At 42.8% G+C, this 20,494-nt stretch overlaps 1 protein-coding gene across 15 annotated transcripts in view; it reads right to left on the bottom strand.

The window, feature by feature from the left end:
• Positions 1 to 20,494, bottom strand: part of TBC1D1 (TBC1 domain family member 1) — a 250,388-nt gene that overhangs the window by 40,165 nt on the left and 189,729 nt on the right. For all 15 annotated transcript variants that reach the window (XM_055385752.2, XM_019025598.4, XM_055385755.2 and 12 more), the window contains 2 exons: positions 7,409 to 7,594; positions 1,427 to 1,588 (listed from right to left, as the gene is read on the bottom strand). In XM_055385752.2, the coding sequence (XP_055241727.1) occupies positions 1,427 to 1,588; positions 7,409 to 7,594 (348 nt within the window). The remainder of the gene's footprint in view (positions 1 to 1,426; positions 1,589 to 7,408; positions 7,595 to 20,494) is intronic.

Raw genomic sequence — 20,494 nt, 5'->3', positions numbered from 1 at the left:
AATTACCCGGGCATGGTGGCGGGCACCTGTAGTCCCAGCTACTCAGGAGGCTGAGGCAGGAGAATGGCGTGAACCCGGGAGGCAGAGCTTGCAGTGAGCTGAGATCACGCCACTGCATTCCAGCCTGAGCGACAGAGCAAGACTCTGTCTTAAGAAAAAAAAAAAAAACCCACAAAAAATTAGCCAGGCATGGTGCCGGGCGCCTGTAATCCCAGCTAGTCAGGAGGCTGAGGCAGGAGAATAGCTTAAACCTGGGAGGCAGGGGTTGCAGTGAGCTGAGATCGCGCCATTGCACTCCAGCCTGGGCAACAACAGTGAAACTACATCTCAAAAAACAAAAAAGAAAAAGTGCATATACAACGTTTTCCCACTGTACAACTGATAAACTCAGGAAAAACCCATTCTATACATACTTGAAACCCTTATTCAGAACACCTGGTTATTCATGATGAGCTCAAGCAGAACTCAGTAGCATAGAATCAGATTAGACTCAGGCTTTTACTCTTGCCAGAAGACATTAACATATATTTTTAAAGAAATCATTGTTTGACTAGAACACTAATAATGACTGAAGGTAAGCTTCAAAATAGCGGTTCTCAAACTATCTGTGAAGCATCAATTTTTTTTCTTTTTTAAAATTTTCCAATCTACTACAGGCTGATATTTTTATACGATACAGTAAAAATAAATTAGTAGAAAAACAAAATTAAAAAAAAAAACAGATGGACAAAATATAAGTCCACATTTTTAATTAGGATCACTGTGTCACATTGCTGGAAACATTTCCAAAAGCTTAGTTTCGAGTTCTGTACTTGTCTCTTCTTGGACCAGTAACAGTTTGGGCTGGCAGATCTCAGTGAAAAAACAGTGAATCCTGCCCGCTCTCTAAGGCCTTACAGTATAGCAGACACATGCTGTGTGCTCCTCACAACATCCACTGTCAACACCCACATCTTACACTTGTAGAAACTGGAGCTCAGAGAGGGTGAGGCATTTGTCTAAGATCACACTGCAAAGTAAGTGGCAGGGCTGAGATTTAAGCCCAAGACCACCTGTCTGAAGTCTGTGCTCCCCACACTATGTTGTCTCCCTAGAGTACCCAGAGACAAGCCATACAATTAGTTTCTAGTTTATAATTTAATTCAAAGTATATCATCAAATCATTATCTAGTTTATAGGCAACGAAACCCTTGGGTTTTTCTGTCTTCTTCCTATTTCCCGGCCTTCTGGGAATTTTAATTAAGAGGAATCACGAAAGGTGGTGAAACTCATGTCTATTAAGTAAGGTATATGGAAATAGATTAAGATGTGATGAAAAGAAGGGAGATGGCCACTAAAATTAGACTTGACTTTTTTTTAATTCCACACTTCTCCCCAATCACCAATGAGGGGTGAGGTTGACTAGATGCTTCCCAATGAAGCTTACCTTGCCCAACAGCCAAGTGCATTTTTTCCATGTCAAACTTAATTTTTGATCTTCCTGGAGTGCTAAGCATCTTTTCCCACACTGTAGTTACTTCTTTAAGACAGGGAGTAATTTCTTCATAATCGAGCTTCAGGCGCTTGTTCAGCAAATCATTTTCAGAGGCTGGAAGAGACCATTCCACAGCGCATTAGTAAAGGCTACAGCTATGGAATTTCCATTACACAACATGGCTGCCTACTTGTTATCCCGCTGAGACGTCGAGCAGTTACAACTGGCTTAACGCGTCTAAATATAAGTCACTGTCCATGCCTCTACCCATTTTCCTCGTTTTGGAAAATGCTAAAAACCTAGGAGGTATGTGATTTCTCTTACCCATTCACCCCCAACATACTCTGTTGGCTCTACTGCTAAGACATAATCCACATCTGCCCAATTCTTTCCATCTTACCCCTATCAAACTATGAGCCTCCCCAGGACAGGAGCTATGTGTTGTTAATAAAATTCCAATGACTAGCATGGTTACAACTTGATGCAATTTTTTTCATCTAAACTAGGAGAGGCACTCCAAAGATCGTTTTCTTTTTTAGAGCCAAACCTCCATTTGGTAGCTTCTACCATGGGTCCCATTTCTGCTTCTTGGAGTTAAACTGAATAAATCTACCCCTTTCAAATGACATCTCTCAAATATATGAAGAGAGCTACTGTTTCCCACCAAACTTACTCAACCTAAAGCTGCATGAAGAATTATAACTAAATTATCAAGCCCAGGGGGGAGTAATATCAATAAAGGGAAATGTTAAATTGACAATTTACATTGATTCCTGGACCCAACCTCTTATTTCATGGCCACAGAAACTGAAGTTCAGGAGGATCAGCTGATTTGGTGCTGGTTATTTACTAGCTAGAGGGAAGCCAAGTGACTCTAAGCCCAGTGCTGCCTTCCTCTCAGCTTTTATGGTTTTCCATCTACCATCTTTAATCTTTTCCCTCGTACTCTGATGAATACATTTTTAAAAATGTCAACCCTGGATTTTTTAGCTAAGAGGCTGGGAGGCTCAGCAATTAAATGACCCCCACACTTGCAGAGCTTTTAGAACTGCAATGAATATTTGATTTTTAAACCATCATGTATTATTTAACTAAGAAAAATGTTTTTTAAAAAAATTTTTTTAAATGTCAACCCTAGATTTTTTTTTTTTGGCTGTGATTTGGGCTATGAGAAAACACAATAAATGACACTAGAGTTGAGCTAATCCTTGCAGCAAATCAGGTTTGGGGCTAGCCTTGCTGCACTGCAACTGGCGGCAGCGCTGGACTCTGGATGCCAACGTACGTTCCTCTGGCAGTAAGGCTGCTACAAGCACATCTGGCCACCCTAACAGAGCCCAGCAGGCAACATGAGCATCCTGCTCTGTAGTCGACACAACTTCACACAGCCAGAAAGAACTGGCCAGAAGATTCAGCTGAAAAAGCTCAATCCACAAACATCCTGCTGTTTCAGTATCCTAACAACACTGCTGCCTAAAATCAGTGGCCTCCAAAATGCCTTATCAACCAAGGCAGATGGTGCAGAACTACAACAAACACCCAGGCTCCAGGGCAAGAACTTCAGATACAGGAACCAGCTGTTCGCAATATTAAATAAGACCCCCACACACCCATGCAGTTTGTAAGCTTGTAGAGATAGAGGAAGAGGACTGACTGAGATCAAATGTAAATTTGCAACCAAGCTCTCTAAAATATTTATTATGATTTAACACAAATGTCTGAGCCAACTTGGACTTTGTGATAACGTTCAGGTCTGATTTGTGCCTACTCTGGTGGGTGGGCTATGGCTGCTCCATCCCCAATTCTGCTCTGTTAACAACGGCTTTCCCAGACAAAACTGTCTTGCCAGCTGCCACCATCTCCTGAAAGCTCAGAATGGAAAGCTAATAGGCTGGGAGGCTCAGCAATTATATGACCCCCACACTTGCAGAGATTTTAGAAGAACTGCACTGAATATTTGATTTTTAAACCATCATGTATTATTTAACTAAGAAAAATGTTTTTTAAATAAAAAACATCAACTGTAATTCAAAATTTAATGTTATCACATCATTTTAATCTTAGTAAAGCATAAAATGCTGAGTTACATGGATTAGCTCAACTGGCAATAACATGTCAACACCAAGCCATGGCTGTATTGAACCACATGTTGTGATCTTGCATTAGGCTGCTCACATCTTCATTTAAAAATACAGAAAAATGGGCTGGACACAGTGGCTCATGCCTGTAATCCCAGAACTTTGGGAGGCCAAGGTGGGAGGATTACCTGAGGTCAGGAGTTGGAGACAAGCCTGGCCAACACAGTGAAACCCCATCTCTACTACTACTAATAATAATAAAAATTAGCCGGGTGTGGTGGTGGGCGCCTGTAATCCCAGCTACTCTGGAGGCTAAGGCAGGAGAATCGCTTGAACCCAGGAGGCGGAGGTTGCCGTGAGCCAAGACTGTGCCACTGCACTCCAGCCTAAGCACAAGAGCGAAACTCTGTCTCAAAAAAAAAAAAAAAAAGGGGGGGGGGTGGGAAATGGCCTTGCAGAGGAGGACGGCGGAGGACTGGTAGCTTCACAGAGAGGCAACGCTTTTTGTTCTAACACCAATGAAAATTAGCTATCTAATTTTGGAGAAATCACAACTTCAGCTTCCAAGCGTCTACAATGGAGTGAGGTAGACTGAGATGACATAGTATCGTTCTTTCCAGAATGCGATGCTTCCATAGTAAAAAATATCTGATTCATCTATTCAAGTCAGGAAACAGGCTTAACCATAAGAACTTCCTCCTACACATTCTTCTAAATTCTTTCCCAAAGAGTATGCAAGTCAGCTTGAACCCCTGATCAATTTCAAGAGCCATCTCAGATGCAATTTAACCTTCCTTCAAGAAGAGAGAAAAAAAGAAACTCATGATAGAATGCCTGTCTCTCTAAGTACATGGTACAGCAGGTCCTCAAATAATGTCTTTATGCTCAATGTCGCTTTGTTATAATGTTGACAAGAAAAAAATGGATTCTTAGCCCGGGGCCATTATCTGTGTGGAGTTTGTGTTCTCTTCATGTCTGTGTGGGTTTTCTCCAGTGCTCCAGTTTCCTCCCACATCTCAAAGATGTGCACATTAGGTTAATCAGTATGTCTACATGGTCCCAGTCTGAGAGTGTGTGTGTGTGTATGTGTGTGTGTGTGTGAGTCACCCCAAGATGGAATGGCATTCAGTCCAGGGCTGGTTCCTGCCTTGCACCCCAAGCTGTAGGGATAGGTTCTGGCCCCCTGAGACCCTGAAGTGGAATAAGTGGAAAAATAATTACCTCTTTCTTTTTTTTTAAGATGGAGTCTCACTGTGTTGCCCAGGCTGGAGTGCAGTGGCACCATCTCGGCTCACTGCAACCTTCGTCTCCTGGGTTCAAGCGATTCTCCCTGCCTCACTCTTCCAAGTAGCTGGGATTACAGGTGTGCACCACCACGCCTGGCTAATTTTTTTTTGTAATTATAGTAGAGATGGGGTTTCACCACATTGGCCAGGCTGGTCTCGAACCCCTGACCTCAGGTGATCTCCCTGTCTCAGCCTCCCAAAGTGCTGGGATTACAGGAGTGAGCCACTGTGCCAAGCCAATAATTATCATGTTTGTATTAATCTTGCTTAAATGTTTGCATATCTCATGTTTACATCAATATTTAATATTAGAAGTGTCTTGGGTCTTTATTTAGAAGTTTGGTGATGTTTTTGTGCCCAGAAATATGCCATAAGAACTTAACTCTTGTTTTTATCAATAAACCCTTAGTAAAATTTGTTTCATTATACATCATTTTGCTTAAATTCGCAGTTTCCATGAACCTATTGGCAACATTAAGTGAATACTTACTGTACACTCTGGCTGATTCTTATCAAATCTTGCATCTATATTTAATGTAAAAGTTCTGCCCTGCCCCTAATCCACCCCGACAAAACTTACTAAATATTTTTAAGCAATCAGGCTCTTATTGCTAGTTATTTTTTTTATCAGCAATCCAGGTCCTGTACACACTAATACAATGGATTAATACTTCCAACATTATATTAAGCAAGTTTATTGTGTTTTCACCACAAAGATAAACACATGTTGAACTTTACAGAGCTAAGAAGAGAAATGAAGTCAAACAGTAAAAATAAAAGACCACAAAAACTGAACACTGCCAAGAAGCCAGATGAAATGAGGAAGCATTAGAAGAATGTTGGCAAGGGCCAGTAAACTTAATGCAACACCTGGCAAGGAGTTCCAGGTAACCTTAGGAAACTCTTGCCTTTTCATTCTAGTCTGTCTGGTCATTGCTTGCACAGCAGAATGTATTCTGCTTTTGTGGCACACTGGTTTTGCCTCACCAATTACAGCTGTCCTCACCACAAAGAAGCCAGCTGTGAGCACCGTTCCCATTTTATAGCTATGCCCTGATTTTACATGGCTGTAATTTGCAAGAATATTGGCCAGTATTGGCATTAAAGTTTGACCTACATGATGAACATAACTGCCTTTTTCCTCTTCAACAAAAATCCCAAGATACACACGAATATAACTCCTGTGCTCCCGAGCTGTCATTTAACTGATGACACATGTAGTAATGCCATCACTACCAAACATCTTTTAGACATCTGCTTTTAAAATTACCTTCACAAAAACACAAGAAAGTGGCAGAAAAACTGGGTTGGAAGAAAACAGCACTCACCTGCTCTAAACGCCCCCCAGTGTGCTATCATCTTCCACACCACCCTGATGAGAGGAGCCATCTTTCCCAGCTTCAAAACTGCATATTGGAAAGCTTACTAGCCTATTCCAACTGTGGGGCTACTTTCATATCGAAAGGTCTTATTCCTTTATATCTCATTTTCTGTTTTCAGTCAAAAGATATAGACACTATCTCTTTACATTCTATGAATTCGTACTTTTCAACTGCAGAAACTATGTTGCTTGTACACAGTGTTGTCATAACTCACAAGCATCGAAGGGACATGCACAGAGAACGTCTATCCACTCGCTATGACACTAGCTATGCAACTGAAACTCACAGATGCAACACATTCTCGGGAGCTTATTCCTCAGAGTTGGTGTCTTAATGACTTTTTAGCTCTATACAAGCATCAAGGTCATTTTAAAAGATCAAAATTTGCAATCAAGAATGATGCTGAATGAAATGTACTGTAATTCCAAAATTGTTCTGGGGCAATGGCAGGGTGACTGAACCATCTGCTACATCTTCCCTTTGAAAGAGATTATGCAGACTTCCTGCTCAAAATCTTCACTACTTTATCACCGGGCAGTTCTCTAGATACCCTAAGACTCATGCTCTTTCCAAAGAGTATGTAAACTTTGCATCTTAAGCTACTTTGAAGATAATATTAATTGGTTCCAGTGTCAGTATGGAAACAGGAAATGAACAAAATCTAAACTTTCAAAGTTCATGTCATATTTTGACACTATTGATATCAGTACAGGTAGAACTCAGCTAATTCTTTTTTTTCAGATTACTTGCAAATCACTGAAAAAGCACACAGAGTGAAGTTACGCATGTTAATGACTTACACAAGAAAAGTTCATACCTAACACACAGGCACAGACTATGGCTGATAAAGTAGAGAGAGAGAGAGAGACAGAGGGGAAAACAAAACAAAACAAAAAGCACCTTTCAGCGTGTTAGAGCTTAGATTTAAAGCTTGGATCTCAGAAGTTCTAAACACTGTACTAACAGTGACCATAGAGGAATAATGAATATTGTTGGTGAAACTACCATTAGATCACCAGAAAGTAAACAGTGTTAATATTACTCTGAAAAAGTAAACAGATATAGATAGATGTATACATTAGACTATCGTGCTGCTGTATTTTTAAGACAGCATGCTTATGTCTGATGTGATTAACTTCAGAGCCAAGATAAGACCAGGCCTGTTCAATATCAAGATGGCAAACCAACCTTGGAGCTTCTGATTTTCCTTCTCCATTCTAAGCAGCAGTATCTGTTGAAGAATAGCCTTTTGCCACAGCTCTCGGAGCTCACGAGATGTCCTTTTCTTTTCCTCTGGTGGGGGGCCAAAGGGCCCATCTTCACAAACTGGTTCTAAAGGAGATCGTGGGGGAAGCTCTCCCAGCTCTGAATAATCTGGAAAGGGAGACGGCATTCCAGAACTGTCATTTTTCAACAAAAAATGCACATTCAAACACAGTGTCAAATCAGCAAATTCTGTTCATTCAGATAAAATATAATAATATCACCAAATTTAAAATTCCTGTGTTAATATGCATTGGCATAAGCCACGTCTGAGCCACAAACGTGAAACAAATGATATATCTAATAGTAAGCAAAACTTCAGTAGCTGAGTAAGAATTTAAAGATACCCGCTCTTTAAGGTGTAATATTTTTATCTCCTTCTGAAAATGTTATTTATAATAATTATATTATAATTACAGAAAACGTTCATACAGTGCCTACCGTGTACCAAACTGTTCTCAGAGCTTTATGTACAATAATTTACACTCACAAAACTCTAAGACATGGGTATGATAACTATGCAGTTTTAAAGAAATGCAAACTGAGGAACAAGGAGTTTATGTAAGTTGCCTAATGTCACATAGCTAGGAAGGAGTCGAGCCAGGACTGGAACCCAACAGTCTGGCTTTCATGTGCATTCTTAACCACTGTGCTATCTGGCCAGGTATTCTGAAGGAAGATTAAAATGTATTTAATAGCCAGTAGTAACAGTAACCATTAGCAGACCTTCTACCACGTGCTGGGCACTGCGCTGGGCATTTTATATAGGTAGACTCATTTAATCCTGATGACAAGTCCAGAAGGCAGATATTAGCCTGGAAAGGAAACTAAAGTTCAGAAACTTGCCCAAGGTCATACAGTGAGTAAGGAGGTACACCGGCATACTCTAACTCATGTCTTCCTGATTCAGAAGACCATTTGTTCCCACTACATACCACTATAATCCAAATGTTTCCTATATCTAAATTACACAGCTTTATAGTCTTATTTCATTATGAGCCTATCAGACAAATGAATAAATTAAAATTCTACGTCTTTTGGGGGTTTATATGCATTATAGGAGGATGTTACTGTGTACTGTTCAATAGAAAAGCAAGAATTGAAATTATAAAGTATCATCTCAATTTGATACATATTATGAGAGGCAGTACAGTTCCACTGCACTTAATAGGGCAGGTTCTGGAGACAGGCTGCTGGGATTCTAATCAAAACTCTGTCATTATTGATTTTGTGATCTTTAACGAGTTGCTTAACCTCCTGATGCTTCCACTTCCCGATCTGTCAAGTGGGTATGACAGAGCCTCCCCTCAGAGTGGTGGTAAAGAGACTGAGTTAATAGGCTATAAACCACTGAGAACAGGGCCCAACACAGAGTAAGAACACAATTAAAAAAAATAGCTCTTATTGTTTGCTATCATATCTTTACTAGGGGCACAGAAAAGAAATCAAAATTTCAGCTACTCAACTGTAAGCCCTAACCAGGTTAGAACCTTGCTGCCTTGTTGACAAGGGTTTTGGTCACCACACTGAGCACAGTTGCTGACACCCAGCAGGTGCCTGAGAAATAACTGTTGAACAAAAAAAGGGACAAAATACTGGTTTACATGTACTGTTATTTATGTTTTCCCTGTATTTTCTAAATTTGTGGCAATAAATATTTTAAAAATAAAAACTAAGAAAAAATAATGCAAATCTATTCTAATTAAAATGAAAGATGGAAAAAATATTTTCCTGCAAAACACTTACAAATCCTTTCACCCCCAAACCCTGTATACTTAGGATTAGTCATTACTGAATATGATGCAGTTCAATTGAATCCTTTTATTTAATCTTATTCTGCAGCTTGAAGTCTTTAATTTGAGCCCTTTCCTTTCTTTTTTTTATTCTTTTACCATCTTGGCTCTTGGAATTCTGTGGAACACTGCAGCTGTGATTAAAGTTCTGCTTCACCTCACATTGGAAGCATATCTCTCACTGGTTTGCAAAAGAGTTTTGCAATTCCCATGATGTGTTCTGGCTGGCATGGCAGGCGCTGTCCTGATAGCGAGGGCAGTGTTTCCATGCACTCTCACAATCTCGTGTGCGTCAAGAGAACCCAGGACCCAGCCAGGCAACAGAAGGGAGCCCCGCTGAGGGTTAGGTGGGGTTGACCTGGATATTCTTTTTTTTTTTTTTTTGAGACGGAATCTCGCTCTGTTGCCCAGGCGGGAGTGTGGTGGCGCAATCTTGGCTCACTGCAACCTCTACCTCCCAAGTTCAAGCGATTCTCCTGCCTCAGACTCCCGAGTGAGTAGTTGGAATTACAGGCATGCGCCACCATGCCCTGCTAATTTCTGTATTTTCAGTTGGGACGGGGTTTCACCATGTTGGCCAGACTGGTCTCGAACTCCTGACCTCAGGTGATCTGCCCACCTCGGCCTCCCAAAGTGCTAGAATTACAGGTGTGAGCCACCATGTCCAGCTGACTTGGATATTCTTAAACCCTACTAGTAAAACAAGGGCTCACCTCACCTAAACTCCTTCTTCTAATCTCATCCTTCCTGTTTACCACAGCCTTCCTCTTCCCAGGGTCTTGAAAATTCCTACTGTGTTCCTTTCAAATTCGGAATCACAATGAGCAGGTGTAACTCAGGCCAGGAGGATGGAACATTCCTAACAGTAGAGGCTGCTTGTCCCCAGATCCATGTACTCTCCGCCACTTGGGCTACTGACAAGGACCACTGTCTATAGAAGTTTATGAAACTCCGGTTTTATTTTAGTATTCAGAGAAACTGGATCTGCAAAAATACAAGTATTGTTTGGTGATGACAACTGTGAGATTTAAGACCTAAGCTGTCTCCCTAATGTTTTCTACTTTTGTGATCTTTTTCTTATTATCACTAGTGACAGTTTGTTGAGCTTTTACCATATGGGTTCTTGGCATAAATAAGCTTGTTTGATTCTTACAACAATCTCATAGGACAGGTGATATTATGATCTCCATTTTCCAGCTAAAACAAATAAGGTGCAGTGAGGTTTTATAACTTGGCCAAGGTCACACAGCTAGTAAGGGTCAGAGCCATGATAAGAAAAAAGGTGTATTTTCCTCCAAAGTAAAAAAAAGAAGAGTTTACCCCGTGCTTCTCTAACTTCTACATGCACAAGCCTCACTGGGGATCTTGCTAAATTAAAGATTTTGATTCAGCAAGTCTGAGGGGAGCATTTCCATCAAGCTCCCCAATAATGCCTCCACTGCTGTTTCTCCAAGCACACTCTGAATAGCAGGGCTCCACGCTGCAGCTTTACTCTCTATTTCCTCATGCAACCCTATGTACTTCCTAGCACGTCGGCTCATCTCCTTCACTCCCACCACTGAAAACACAGTTCAAATACTGTTGTTAGCTGCCTGAATTCAGGTCCTCAACACATGGCAGGAGCTTGTCCCAAATTTGATCAGGGGATCCAGGCCAAGTCCAGAATACAAAGACATATTTGAGCACTAGTATTAATTTCACCTCTACATGAACTAAATAAAAGCTGATCCACTGTAAAGGTCAGCAAATAAACCCAAGAGTTTAAAGGAGGGTTTCTCAACCTCAGCACTACTGACATTTTGGGGCTGGATAATTCTTTGTCAGGAGGAACAGTTTTATACACTGTAGAATGTTTAGCAGAGGGCATAGTAGCATCTGCCCACCATCAATGCCTCTAGGCATTGCTAAATATCCCCTAGGGGTCAGGAGGAACAAAACCACCCCTAATAAGAACCTCTGATTCAGAGCTAAAATCTCACCATTTTGTCTCTCCTAAACCCTGGGAAGGGGCAAAAATGTATCTCCTTTATCCAAATTCATTTCACATGGTAACAATTACTGATTTTTATAGTTTACAATTAACAACAAATTTGTATAATATTTTTTGTTCATATTAAGAGTAGCCTGGCTACCAAACAGCTCAGTAATTTATAAAGGGAGATAGTTAAAAATCTTTGTTCTAAATTTGGCCTGCTGAATCAGTCCAAAGAAAGTAAGCTGCTTTCTCAACAATGCAAAAAGATCCAGACTGGGGACAAGGCTTTGGTTTGTAATCAGTCCTCCTTCACGCGTGTGCAGTCCTGAGAGATGTGGACTCGAGTGGAGTGGCAGGTCGAGGAGAACAAAATCAAAGTCTGAGGCAACTGTCAGCTGAGAACCTTGTTCTAATGATAAACCGGGGCACTGTCTTCACTTGCATCATTCCTAAGCCAATCCTACCAGCACTGAGTCCCTTACATGTATGCAGCGATGCAATGCGTTAGGTGGTCTAAGGAGGGCTACTCTGAGGTTTCTATTCTCTAGAACAATCCCAGGGATCCGGCTTCTCTCCCTGACTTGCATTCTTGCTGAGACAGCTGCACAGAGGCCAGTGTAGGAAGCTTGGCTTGGCTCAGTGCAGTGCAGGCTGAGCCGAAGGAGGGGCTGCTCTACCTCGTGGGCCAACTGTGTTGGTGCCTCTTGGGAAAACATATGCCTTCTGGATTCCAGTCCCCCAGTGTAAAATGTGAGAAATGATATTCGCCGCCGACTGCCCAACTGTGGAGACCACAGGCACTGACAGGCATATTTATAAAGTCGGCAAAGCCACCAAACCAAAGGGCTGCGATAACAACTTAGTCCAGGATTAGATTTTACTATTCTGACATCTCCTCTAATGACAGGATGTGGAGCACTTAAATTATGTAGCCTTTCAGAAACAATAGCCTCCAATGGGTTCTAAGAATTTTAAAACCAGTCATAATTCAGGAGGCCTTGGAGACAACTGCCTCCTATTAAATCATTGCTGTGACACTCCCAACAGAGTCATAAATATGATCTATGCTGGTAAGTCGATATTTTAGATGCCAAATTATTCCCCAACAACTCTGTGCTGTTGCATTCTTTCTCCTGTGCTGTTGCATTCTTTCTATCTGCACACAAATGTGTGGGGAAGAGGATGACATTGCATCATTGTTATGAACAGAATCAATGCCATCATCGAGAAAGAGAAAAAGCAACGTGCACACCACCTCCTATCTGCCCAGTATCTGGCTCTCTCAAGTGCAGAATACAGGGCTTCTTTCTTGCACTTTCACAAAGCACTGACATTAAGTTCTGAACTGCAGTTCTCCTCCTTTTAAAGACATGACATTAAATCACATGTTAAATGCCCTGTAAGAAAGAGGAGCTCTAGAAGGAAACGAGTAGACAGATCCTTATTCTCCAATTTTCTGGCTTTTTCTGTGTGTTACCCACCATAGAGCATTTTATAACTCTCTTCATCCCTCTTGAAAATTCTGAACTCCATGCGAAAAAAAAAAAAGAAGTTAAAAAAATTCCAGTTATTCTCAAACCTCTGTTTGAACAACATAAATCGATTCTGGAAAGGAGAAAACTGAACATTAAATCTCTGGAGAAAAGTTAACAACAACGGGATTAACATCTGCAGCGTCTGTTGTTACGAACAGCTCAAAATTTCTTAGAAAAAACAAAGTAAAATGACCATGTAGACTTAATGTTGTCAAATTGTTTACAAAGTATAAGCAGCTTTACCTCTACTACAACAGAAAGCAGAGCCCAGGAGGCAGAGATTTCTGTGTTCCCTGCCATATTCCATGCCTGGGAAACAGCAGATATGCATGGAATATTCAATGAATGAACGGATTCATTTGCCCAAGTCCACTCTCAACCCTGCCATGACTTCTGTGGATCTTTTATGGAAAACACTCCAAAGAGAACCTGATTATTTCCTACAGTTGCATTATATGACAGTCTAGCTAGAGGAAAACAGAATTTTTTAAAGACAACATTCATGGCCGGGCGTGGTGGCTCACACCTGTAATCCCAGCACTTTGGGAGGCCGAGGCGGGCGGATCACAAGGTCAGGAGATCGAGACCATCCTGGCTAACACGGTGAAACCCCGTCTCTACTAAAAATACAAAAAATTAGCCAGGCACCATGGCAGGCGCCTATAGTCCCAGCTACTTGGGAGGCTGAGGCAGGAGAATGGCATGAACCCGGGAGGTGGAGCTTGCAGTGAGCCAAGATAGTGCCACTGCACTCCAGCCTGGGCGACAGAGCGAGACTCTGTCTCAAGAAAAAAAAAAAAAAAGACAACATTCATTTGGTATAAAGAAATAGTGTTAAGTTCTTGCCTCATGCCAGGCATGCTGCTAGAAATCCAAGTATGAATCAGGGTAGCAGAGAAGTACATGACTACTAAAATAAGGGAAATACAAAGAAAGTGTTCTGGAAGTTCAGCAAAAAAAGATGAATTTCAGCTGTTTATAAGGTCAAGAGCATGGGCCCTGGAGCCAGGTATCTGGGATCGAACCTGGCTCTACCATGATCTAGCTACTCAACCTCAAACAGGTTATCTGATCACTTGCCACCTTAGTTTCCTAATCTGCGAAATCTGCATAAAACTGACTAGTTCATAGGATTATTGTGAGCATTAAGTAGGTAAATGTGTGGGAAAAAACAAGCCTGCACACAGTAAACATTTAATAAAATGTCAACTACCATTCTTCTTACCATCATTGTTGTCAGTTTTTGTGGAAAGGGGGGTGGTTCTGGAAGAACAGGTAAAATCTATACAGGTTTAATTGATGGGAGCCACTTTAGGTAAAGAACCAGCATAAACAAGATATGCAGGTAATTATTAACTCATCACTGATAATGACCCATTTTGTCTAACGACCAGATAGTATGCGCCTGAATACAGAAGACAAGGCTGGCTGACTCTTGGTTGCTTAAGGTCTAGTCAATCCACATATTAATTGGTTAGAAATTGGGAATTCCAGAAGATTGGGGGTTTTTTAAGCAAAAGTGATCTCATATATACATTCTTTAGCACTTTAACCATATCCTGGCAGGCAGGGAGTGCACAGCGTAGTGGATCAGACACACATGAAAGGCCACTACCAAACAGTGAGAAGAAGGGCTCGAAAAAGAGCTATGGACACAAAACAGAGCACCTAACTCTGCCTGAGATGGGAGCCATGCGGAGGGGAAGGGTGTAATGAGGAAAGAGGTGCACACACACTTAAAAACAGAAGCCAAGATAAGCAGAAACAAGGACCAGGAGCAAGAGGCCTGCAGATCTTTATCCCCACTCTCTCCCAAAATAGCCATTTAGGGTAAACTTCCAAGGCTGTGTAAGGATGACTTAGAGATGAGGAAGTCAAAAGTCCTGACTCAGTCTGGTTAGAGGTCATGACAACAGCTCAGAGGAGCACTGAAGACCGCACGGCGGTGGGAAGTCCAGGGAAGAGAACCAGGAAGAGGCACAGAGAACAGGCCTGGGTGGGCGAGCCCAGGGCACAGAGCACCAAGAGCTCTGCGCGGCCCCAGTGATGGGCGGCTGGTGGCTCTAAATGGGAGGTCTATAGGAGCTGGAGAAGGATCAAGAAAAAGCTGTAGACAGGAGATAATGCATGGGAGAAAATTATGCTTGGAAAGAAGTGGCGTTTGTTTTTGCATCTGCAAGGGGAAGGAAGCTGTATTTTTTGAGGAGCTGAAAGTCAGGGCTCTCAGTTCTTGATTAAAGACAACAAAACTAAAGAGAAACAAATATTCAGCCTCAGCCAGAATCTTAAGTGCTGATCTTTGTAACAGTTTGCCCTATCCTATTACCATTTCTGTAACACTGATTTTCAACTGTGGTTCTTGTAATTTTATGAGACATGGTGGGGTGGAAAAGCCCACCATGGCCCCTGGTCAGTGCCACCAGGATGAGCACCTGAGGGCTGTGTCTGGGAAGCTGGGCCTTGCCTCCCCAGGGACTTCCCACCAGCAGCCACGTCACAGTGGCGACCTTCGCCACCCCGCCCTTATTTTCCTTCTTTCTTCAGGATTGTGGGGAAACTGTCAGTGCTCACAGAAACATGGAGCTGAAAAGGACACTGGAAAATGACTTAGCTCAACTCCCCCTCTCTTCCCAGATGTGGAAACTGAAGCTTAAAGAGGTCCGACGTCACATTTTCTGGGCACTTACTATGTGCTGGGCAGTATGCTTTACAAGTACCCCACTGATTTCATCTTCACCACCAACGGATAAGCTAGGAATCGGTTTTATCCCTCCACGGCAAGGCATGGGACACAGAGCTAATTACGTGGTGAAGCCAGGACTAGAACTTGGCTGGCTCATCCTAATGGCTTGGGGTAATGGACACAAAAGCAAAGAGGAAAAGGAGCAGGCAACTGATGATGCCAGCCCTGGTACTAACTACCAGGAAATGGGCAAGCTCCTCGACCACCCCTCTGTGTCAGTTTCCTCATTCATAAATCACCGATAATAACAGCATCCACCCCCGACAGCTTTGTTGTGGGGATTAAATGAAAAATCCTTGAGAGCACTTAAAAACAGTACTTAGACAAGAGTAAGTGCTGAATTCCTATTAATATCATTATCTATTTTGTTCTAAAAAAGATAATCTATTTGGCAAAATCTTTCTGTTGCTTAGACTTCTTTGCAATCAGACTGGGGTTGGGGATAAAAAAGAAAGTTGATTTACTGAAGAATACTGGAGAAGAGAAACCTGTTCTATGAAGAAAATGCCAACATTTTCCCAGGGGCTCCTCGCAACAATAGGAGGCCCGGGGTCACCGTCTTGCTGTGTCCAGGGCCCATGGTCACGTAGAAATAGGGTGGGAGAGGGGTGGGGTTTTGGCCTTTCTTTGTCTGGCTGACTCTCCTCTGTCAATGCTCAGTTCCAAGGTCATGCCCTCGGAGACGGCTTCCTCCTGCTGCACCTGCCCCGAGGGACCCCAGACGCCTCCTCTGTGGCCTATAGCACCATGGCGCCCTGAGCACAGAAAACAAACACAAGAGAAGCTCCGAGAAGCAGGAGGCCAGGGAGCCTGGAGCGTCTCAGGGAAGACTGGGCAGAAAGGAGAGAGGTCAAAGAGGTCTGGGACAGCCTGTGAGGGGCCAGCAACGAACACGCAGAGTGGAGGGAAACAAGCAGGCCCCGGGTGCCACGCAACTCTCGACCCAAGGGATTGGGACTCAGCTCCTTTAAAGAGTTTATTCTTAAATTATGCAAAACTATCATAAAACTTCACATATACTTCATATATAGATATCTGACACTTTCATATAACTTTCTACATATAAAACCTTATAAGAAACATATCATAAGGTGTTTATCCCTCCCCTACCTTCCTGTGACCAATCATGCATTCAATTCATCGCAGAACAGTGATGAAAGAAAACCAAGCTCCACCCCTAAGGAGACAGCTGAGCAGGCCAGCTTCCAGGTCTGTGTGCCAAGGGGTCAAGGGCAGCCCATAAGGTGGCGAGAGTGCAGAGGGCGGCTGTGCAGGCCCAACCTCAGAAGAGATGATCCCAAGTGAGACGTTCGTGGGGGTGGGGAGGGGTGGGAGTAGGGAAAGGGGAAAGGTCCAGTGCTGAGTTCTGACACACGACTGGGAAGGAGATGCGGGGCAGTCCCACCTTGGCAAGTGTGGGAATTAAAAGAAAGCAGCATGATGAATTTGATGACTGCAAGTAGTTCCCCACGGGGCCCAGCGAAGGGACAGGGAGTGCCTGCAGATGCTAAGAGGTGGGTCAGGTCAGGTGGTCAGAAGGAAAAGGGCCTCCTGTGCTGGGCAAGGCCACCATCCTGACCACACTCTGAAGAAGAGGTGAAAAACAGCAGAGAGTGCGTGGGCAGTAACCACGTGGAGTTACCCTGACTGCTGTCCACACTTAACCCTGTGATCTCATCCACGTGGATTTTTTTAAAAGATGTCAGACCACCCAACATTGGTCGTTTACATTGTTCACTCTGTGATTACAGCTGCTGGTCAAACCTACTCAGCTTGGACCTCACTGTGGGCACAGAGGTCAGGACATCTGACCACTCCCTCCAGCAGCACAGGGGTCACAGCTGACAGAACCTAGACCATGAGTTCAGTCTACAGGAGAAGTTCTCAAAATGTGGTCCCCACACGAGCTTCAGCCTCAACACCACCTGGGAGCTTGTTAGAAATGCAAATTCTTGGTCCCACCCCAAACCTACTGGATCAAAAACTCTGGGGTAGATCCAGCAACCCGGATTTGAACAATTGGGAAATTCTAACGCACACAAAAGGTTGAATCTCTGGCCTCTGGCGTTCAGCACTTTTTTAGCCACTTACTTTACATTACAGTTACCTTAATTGGATGTTTCACTTATGTGACACTAGGGAACAAAGGTACCTTTTAAATACATTGTTTTAAATTAATTAAGCAATGACTCTACCCATTATGGATGGAGGACCTGACCATTAAATAGAGTTTTAAAATGTAATATAACTTGCTTTTTTTTTTTGAGATGGAGTCTCGCTCTTGTTGCCCAGGCTGGACTGCAATGGCGCAATCTCGGCTCATTGAAACCTCCGCCTCCCAGGGTTCAAGTGATTCCCTTGCCTCAGCCTCCCAAGTAGCTGGAATTACGGGTGCGCACCACCACGCCTGGCTAATTTTTTTGTATTTTAAGTAGAGATGAGGTTTCACCACGTTGACCAAGTCAGGTGTCAAACTCCTGATCTCAGGTGATCTGTCCGCCTCGGCCTCCCAACGTGCTGGGATACAGGCGTGAGCCACCGCACCTGGCCATATCACCATGCTTTTCAAACACCAGTCAAGTCGCACTTTTATCTTTGTCAAAGGCAAAGTTCAAAGCCAAAGACTGAACTAAATACCATTTTCTTAAGAATGTATTAAGGGGCCGCTCCCTGCTAATCCAGATCAACAACCTACACTATTACAGCAATAACAAATTTCCTTCCAGAAAACTTCCAGATCTGAACATAGTCAGAGACAGACTGATGACTCACCTAACATAAACAGAAAAATATACTACTAAAAGCTAAGATCACGATTTCTCAACCCACATCATTTAGGCATCTGCAGAAAAGCAGCTCATTACAACCCAGCTTTCAACCCCTCCACCGTGGGAGCCTCCCCTCCAGCCCTGGCCTCCTCAGCCCAGGGTACTCCAGGCTGTCACACCCTGCTGAGAAAGGTGGGCTCAGTATCTCAGGGCCTTTCTGCTTCTGTTTCTACTGAGACATGGTGAAAAGAAAAGCCAGCCAACTTCCTCACCCTCAAATCTCCCCTAACAAAGTGTTATAAGGGTCAAAACTAGACCTGGAAAGAGAAAAGTGGCTGCGTTACAGAGAAACAGCTATTAAACTATACCCCGTGAAGCTCTGGTTGCAAAGTCCATGCAGGAAGCCAGGGAGTGGAGAATGGAGCTCGGGCTGCTCTAATAAAATCATAGGGACTGGGTGGCTTAAACAACACACATTTGTTTCTCACAGTTCTGGAGGGGAAGTCCAAGATCACGGTGGCAGTACAAGTGTATTCTACTGAGAGCCCTCTCTCTTCCTGACTTGCGGAGAGCTTCCTTCTTGCTGTATCCTCACAGGGTGAAGAGAGAGGAAGCTCTGGGGTCTCTACCTCTTTTTGGGATGACAGTAATCCCATTCATGAGGGCTTCATTCACACAATCTCATCTAAACTTAATCACCTCCCAAGGGCCTCCCTTCAAACACCGTAACACTGTGCATTAGGGCTTCAACATAGGAATTTTGGGGGGGACACAAATGTTCAGTCCATAGCAGGAGCAAATCTGATTCCAAGCTACCCCATCCCTAAAACAAAGCAGGTTTGATTTAACGTTTTACAGAGCCTCTGACAACTTCCCTTTTAAAAAAGTTCAATCTGTACCTAAGAAAAAAGGAATATGTTTAAAGCCCAGGAAACAAGGCTTTATTACGATGGAAAGGCATGGGATGGCCTTGAGCTGAGCCTCAATGGATTGGCACAATTCAGAATTTTTTTGAAGCGGGAGGGAAGGCCTGGGGGTGCCAGAAAGGGATTTGTTTGAGCAAAGTCACCAAGTACTCTGGCTCAGAGCTGTCCTTTCTTTTGAATTCACAGCACTTGCTTTCTATGTCATTAACGTGGCCACCGACCTGTGCTGCTGTGCGGCACCTTTCATCTCTGCTGTTCTTTAACTTTAAGCCAGGTCCTGGGATCGGACTTGAAAGTGGACTCTAGCATCTGGTCCGCTTTCATCCCGCTTCCTCACCCAGACTTCTTCCTTGTCAACACAGGACAACCTGACCTACCCCATCGCAGGAAGCAGATTTAGAATAGTACTTCCAACCCACCCCAGTTCCACTGCACCAACCCAGGGCGACACATAACATGTGCTTCCAAGTCCCTGGATTATCATGGAGTGCAATGCCAGCACTTGACATAAAAGCCCAACATCTAATTAAAATCGCTTGAACATCCAGAAGACAAGGGAGCGGGGAAAAAAGGATGACGACGGCTCCCCAGACTCAAGACTTGAGAAATTACAGGCTTTTAATGTAAAATCAGACAAAATGCATTGAAGGCAAAAAAAAAAAAAAAAAATTAAGGTTTTGTGAAAGAACCAAAAGTCAAGGTATAATTTCTGCCATATGACATTTATAATATAGATGGGCAGATTTCATGTATTTATTTAATTTGTACTTAAACAATATTTATTAAGCTTGGGATAGAAAAGGATCATTTTATCCTGATAAGAGTTTCAACTCCAAAATTATTAAGGTTTATGCCACAAAATAGCATTTGCATCAATAAAAGATAACAAAAACCCTTTAGGAATTTTAAAAGACTCTTCTACTCAATAGCTGCAGCTTTCCAATTCAGAACCTTGAACTTAGTAGACGCAGCATTTCCCCATCCTTTCTTCTCTCTTGGCAGCTGTCTTCCTTACAAGACTTGTACGCTCCTTTGTCTAGCATTTGATCCACTTTCAACCCAATACCTAGAACAATGCTTTTACATACAACTGCGCACTCAGTATAGTTGTATGTTAAATAGCATGCAATACATCTATCTCATGTCAGAGGCAGGGATATCTTACCTGCAAATTTTAGATCCTCATTAAGAGCTATCATCCTCTGATGATGTGATGATAAAGGCTATTACAGAAAGAACCATCCTAAGAGGTAGAAAGAACAGCTATTACA

The sequence above is a fragment of the Gorilla gorilla genome, chromosome 3 (assembly GCF_029281585.2).
Source record: "Gorilla gorilla gorilla isolate KB3781 chromosome 3, NHGRI_mGorGor1-v2.1_pri, whole genome shotgun sequence".
NCBI classification, from domain to species: domain Eukaryota; kingdom Metazoa; phylum Chordata; class Mammalia; order Primates; family Hominidae; genus Gorilla; species Gorilla gorilla.
This window is presented reverse-complemented; position numbering and strand designations above follow the sequence as displayed.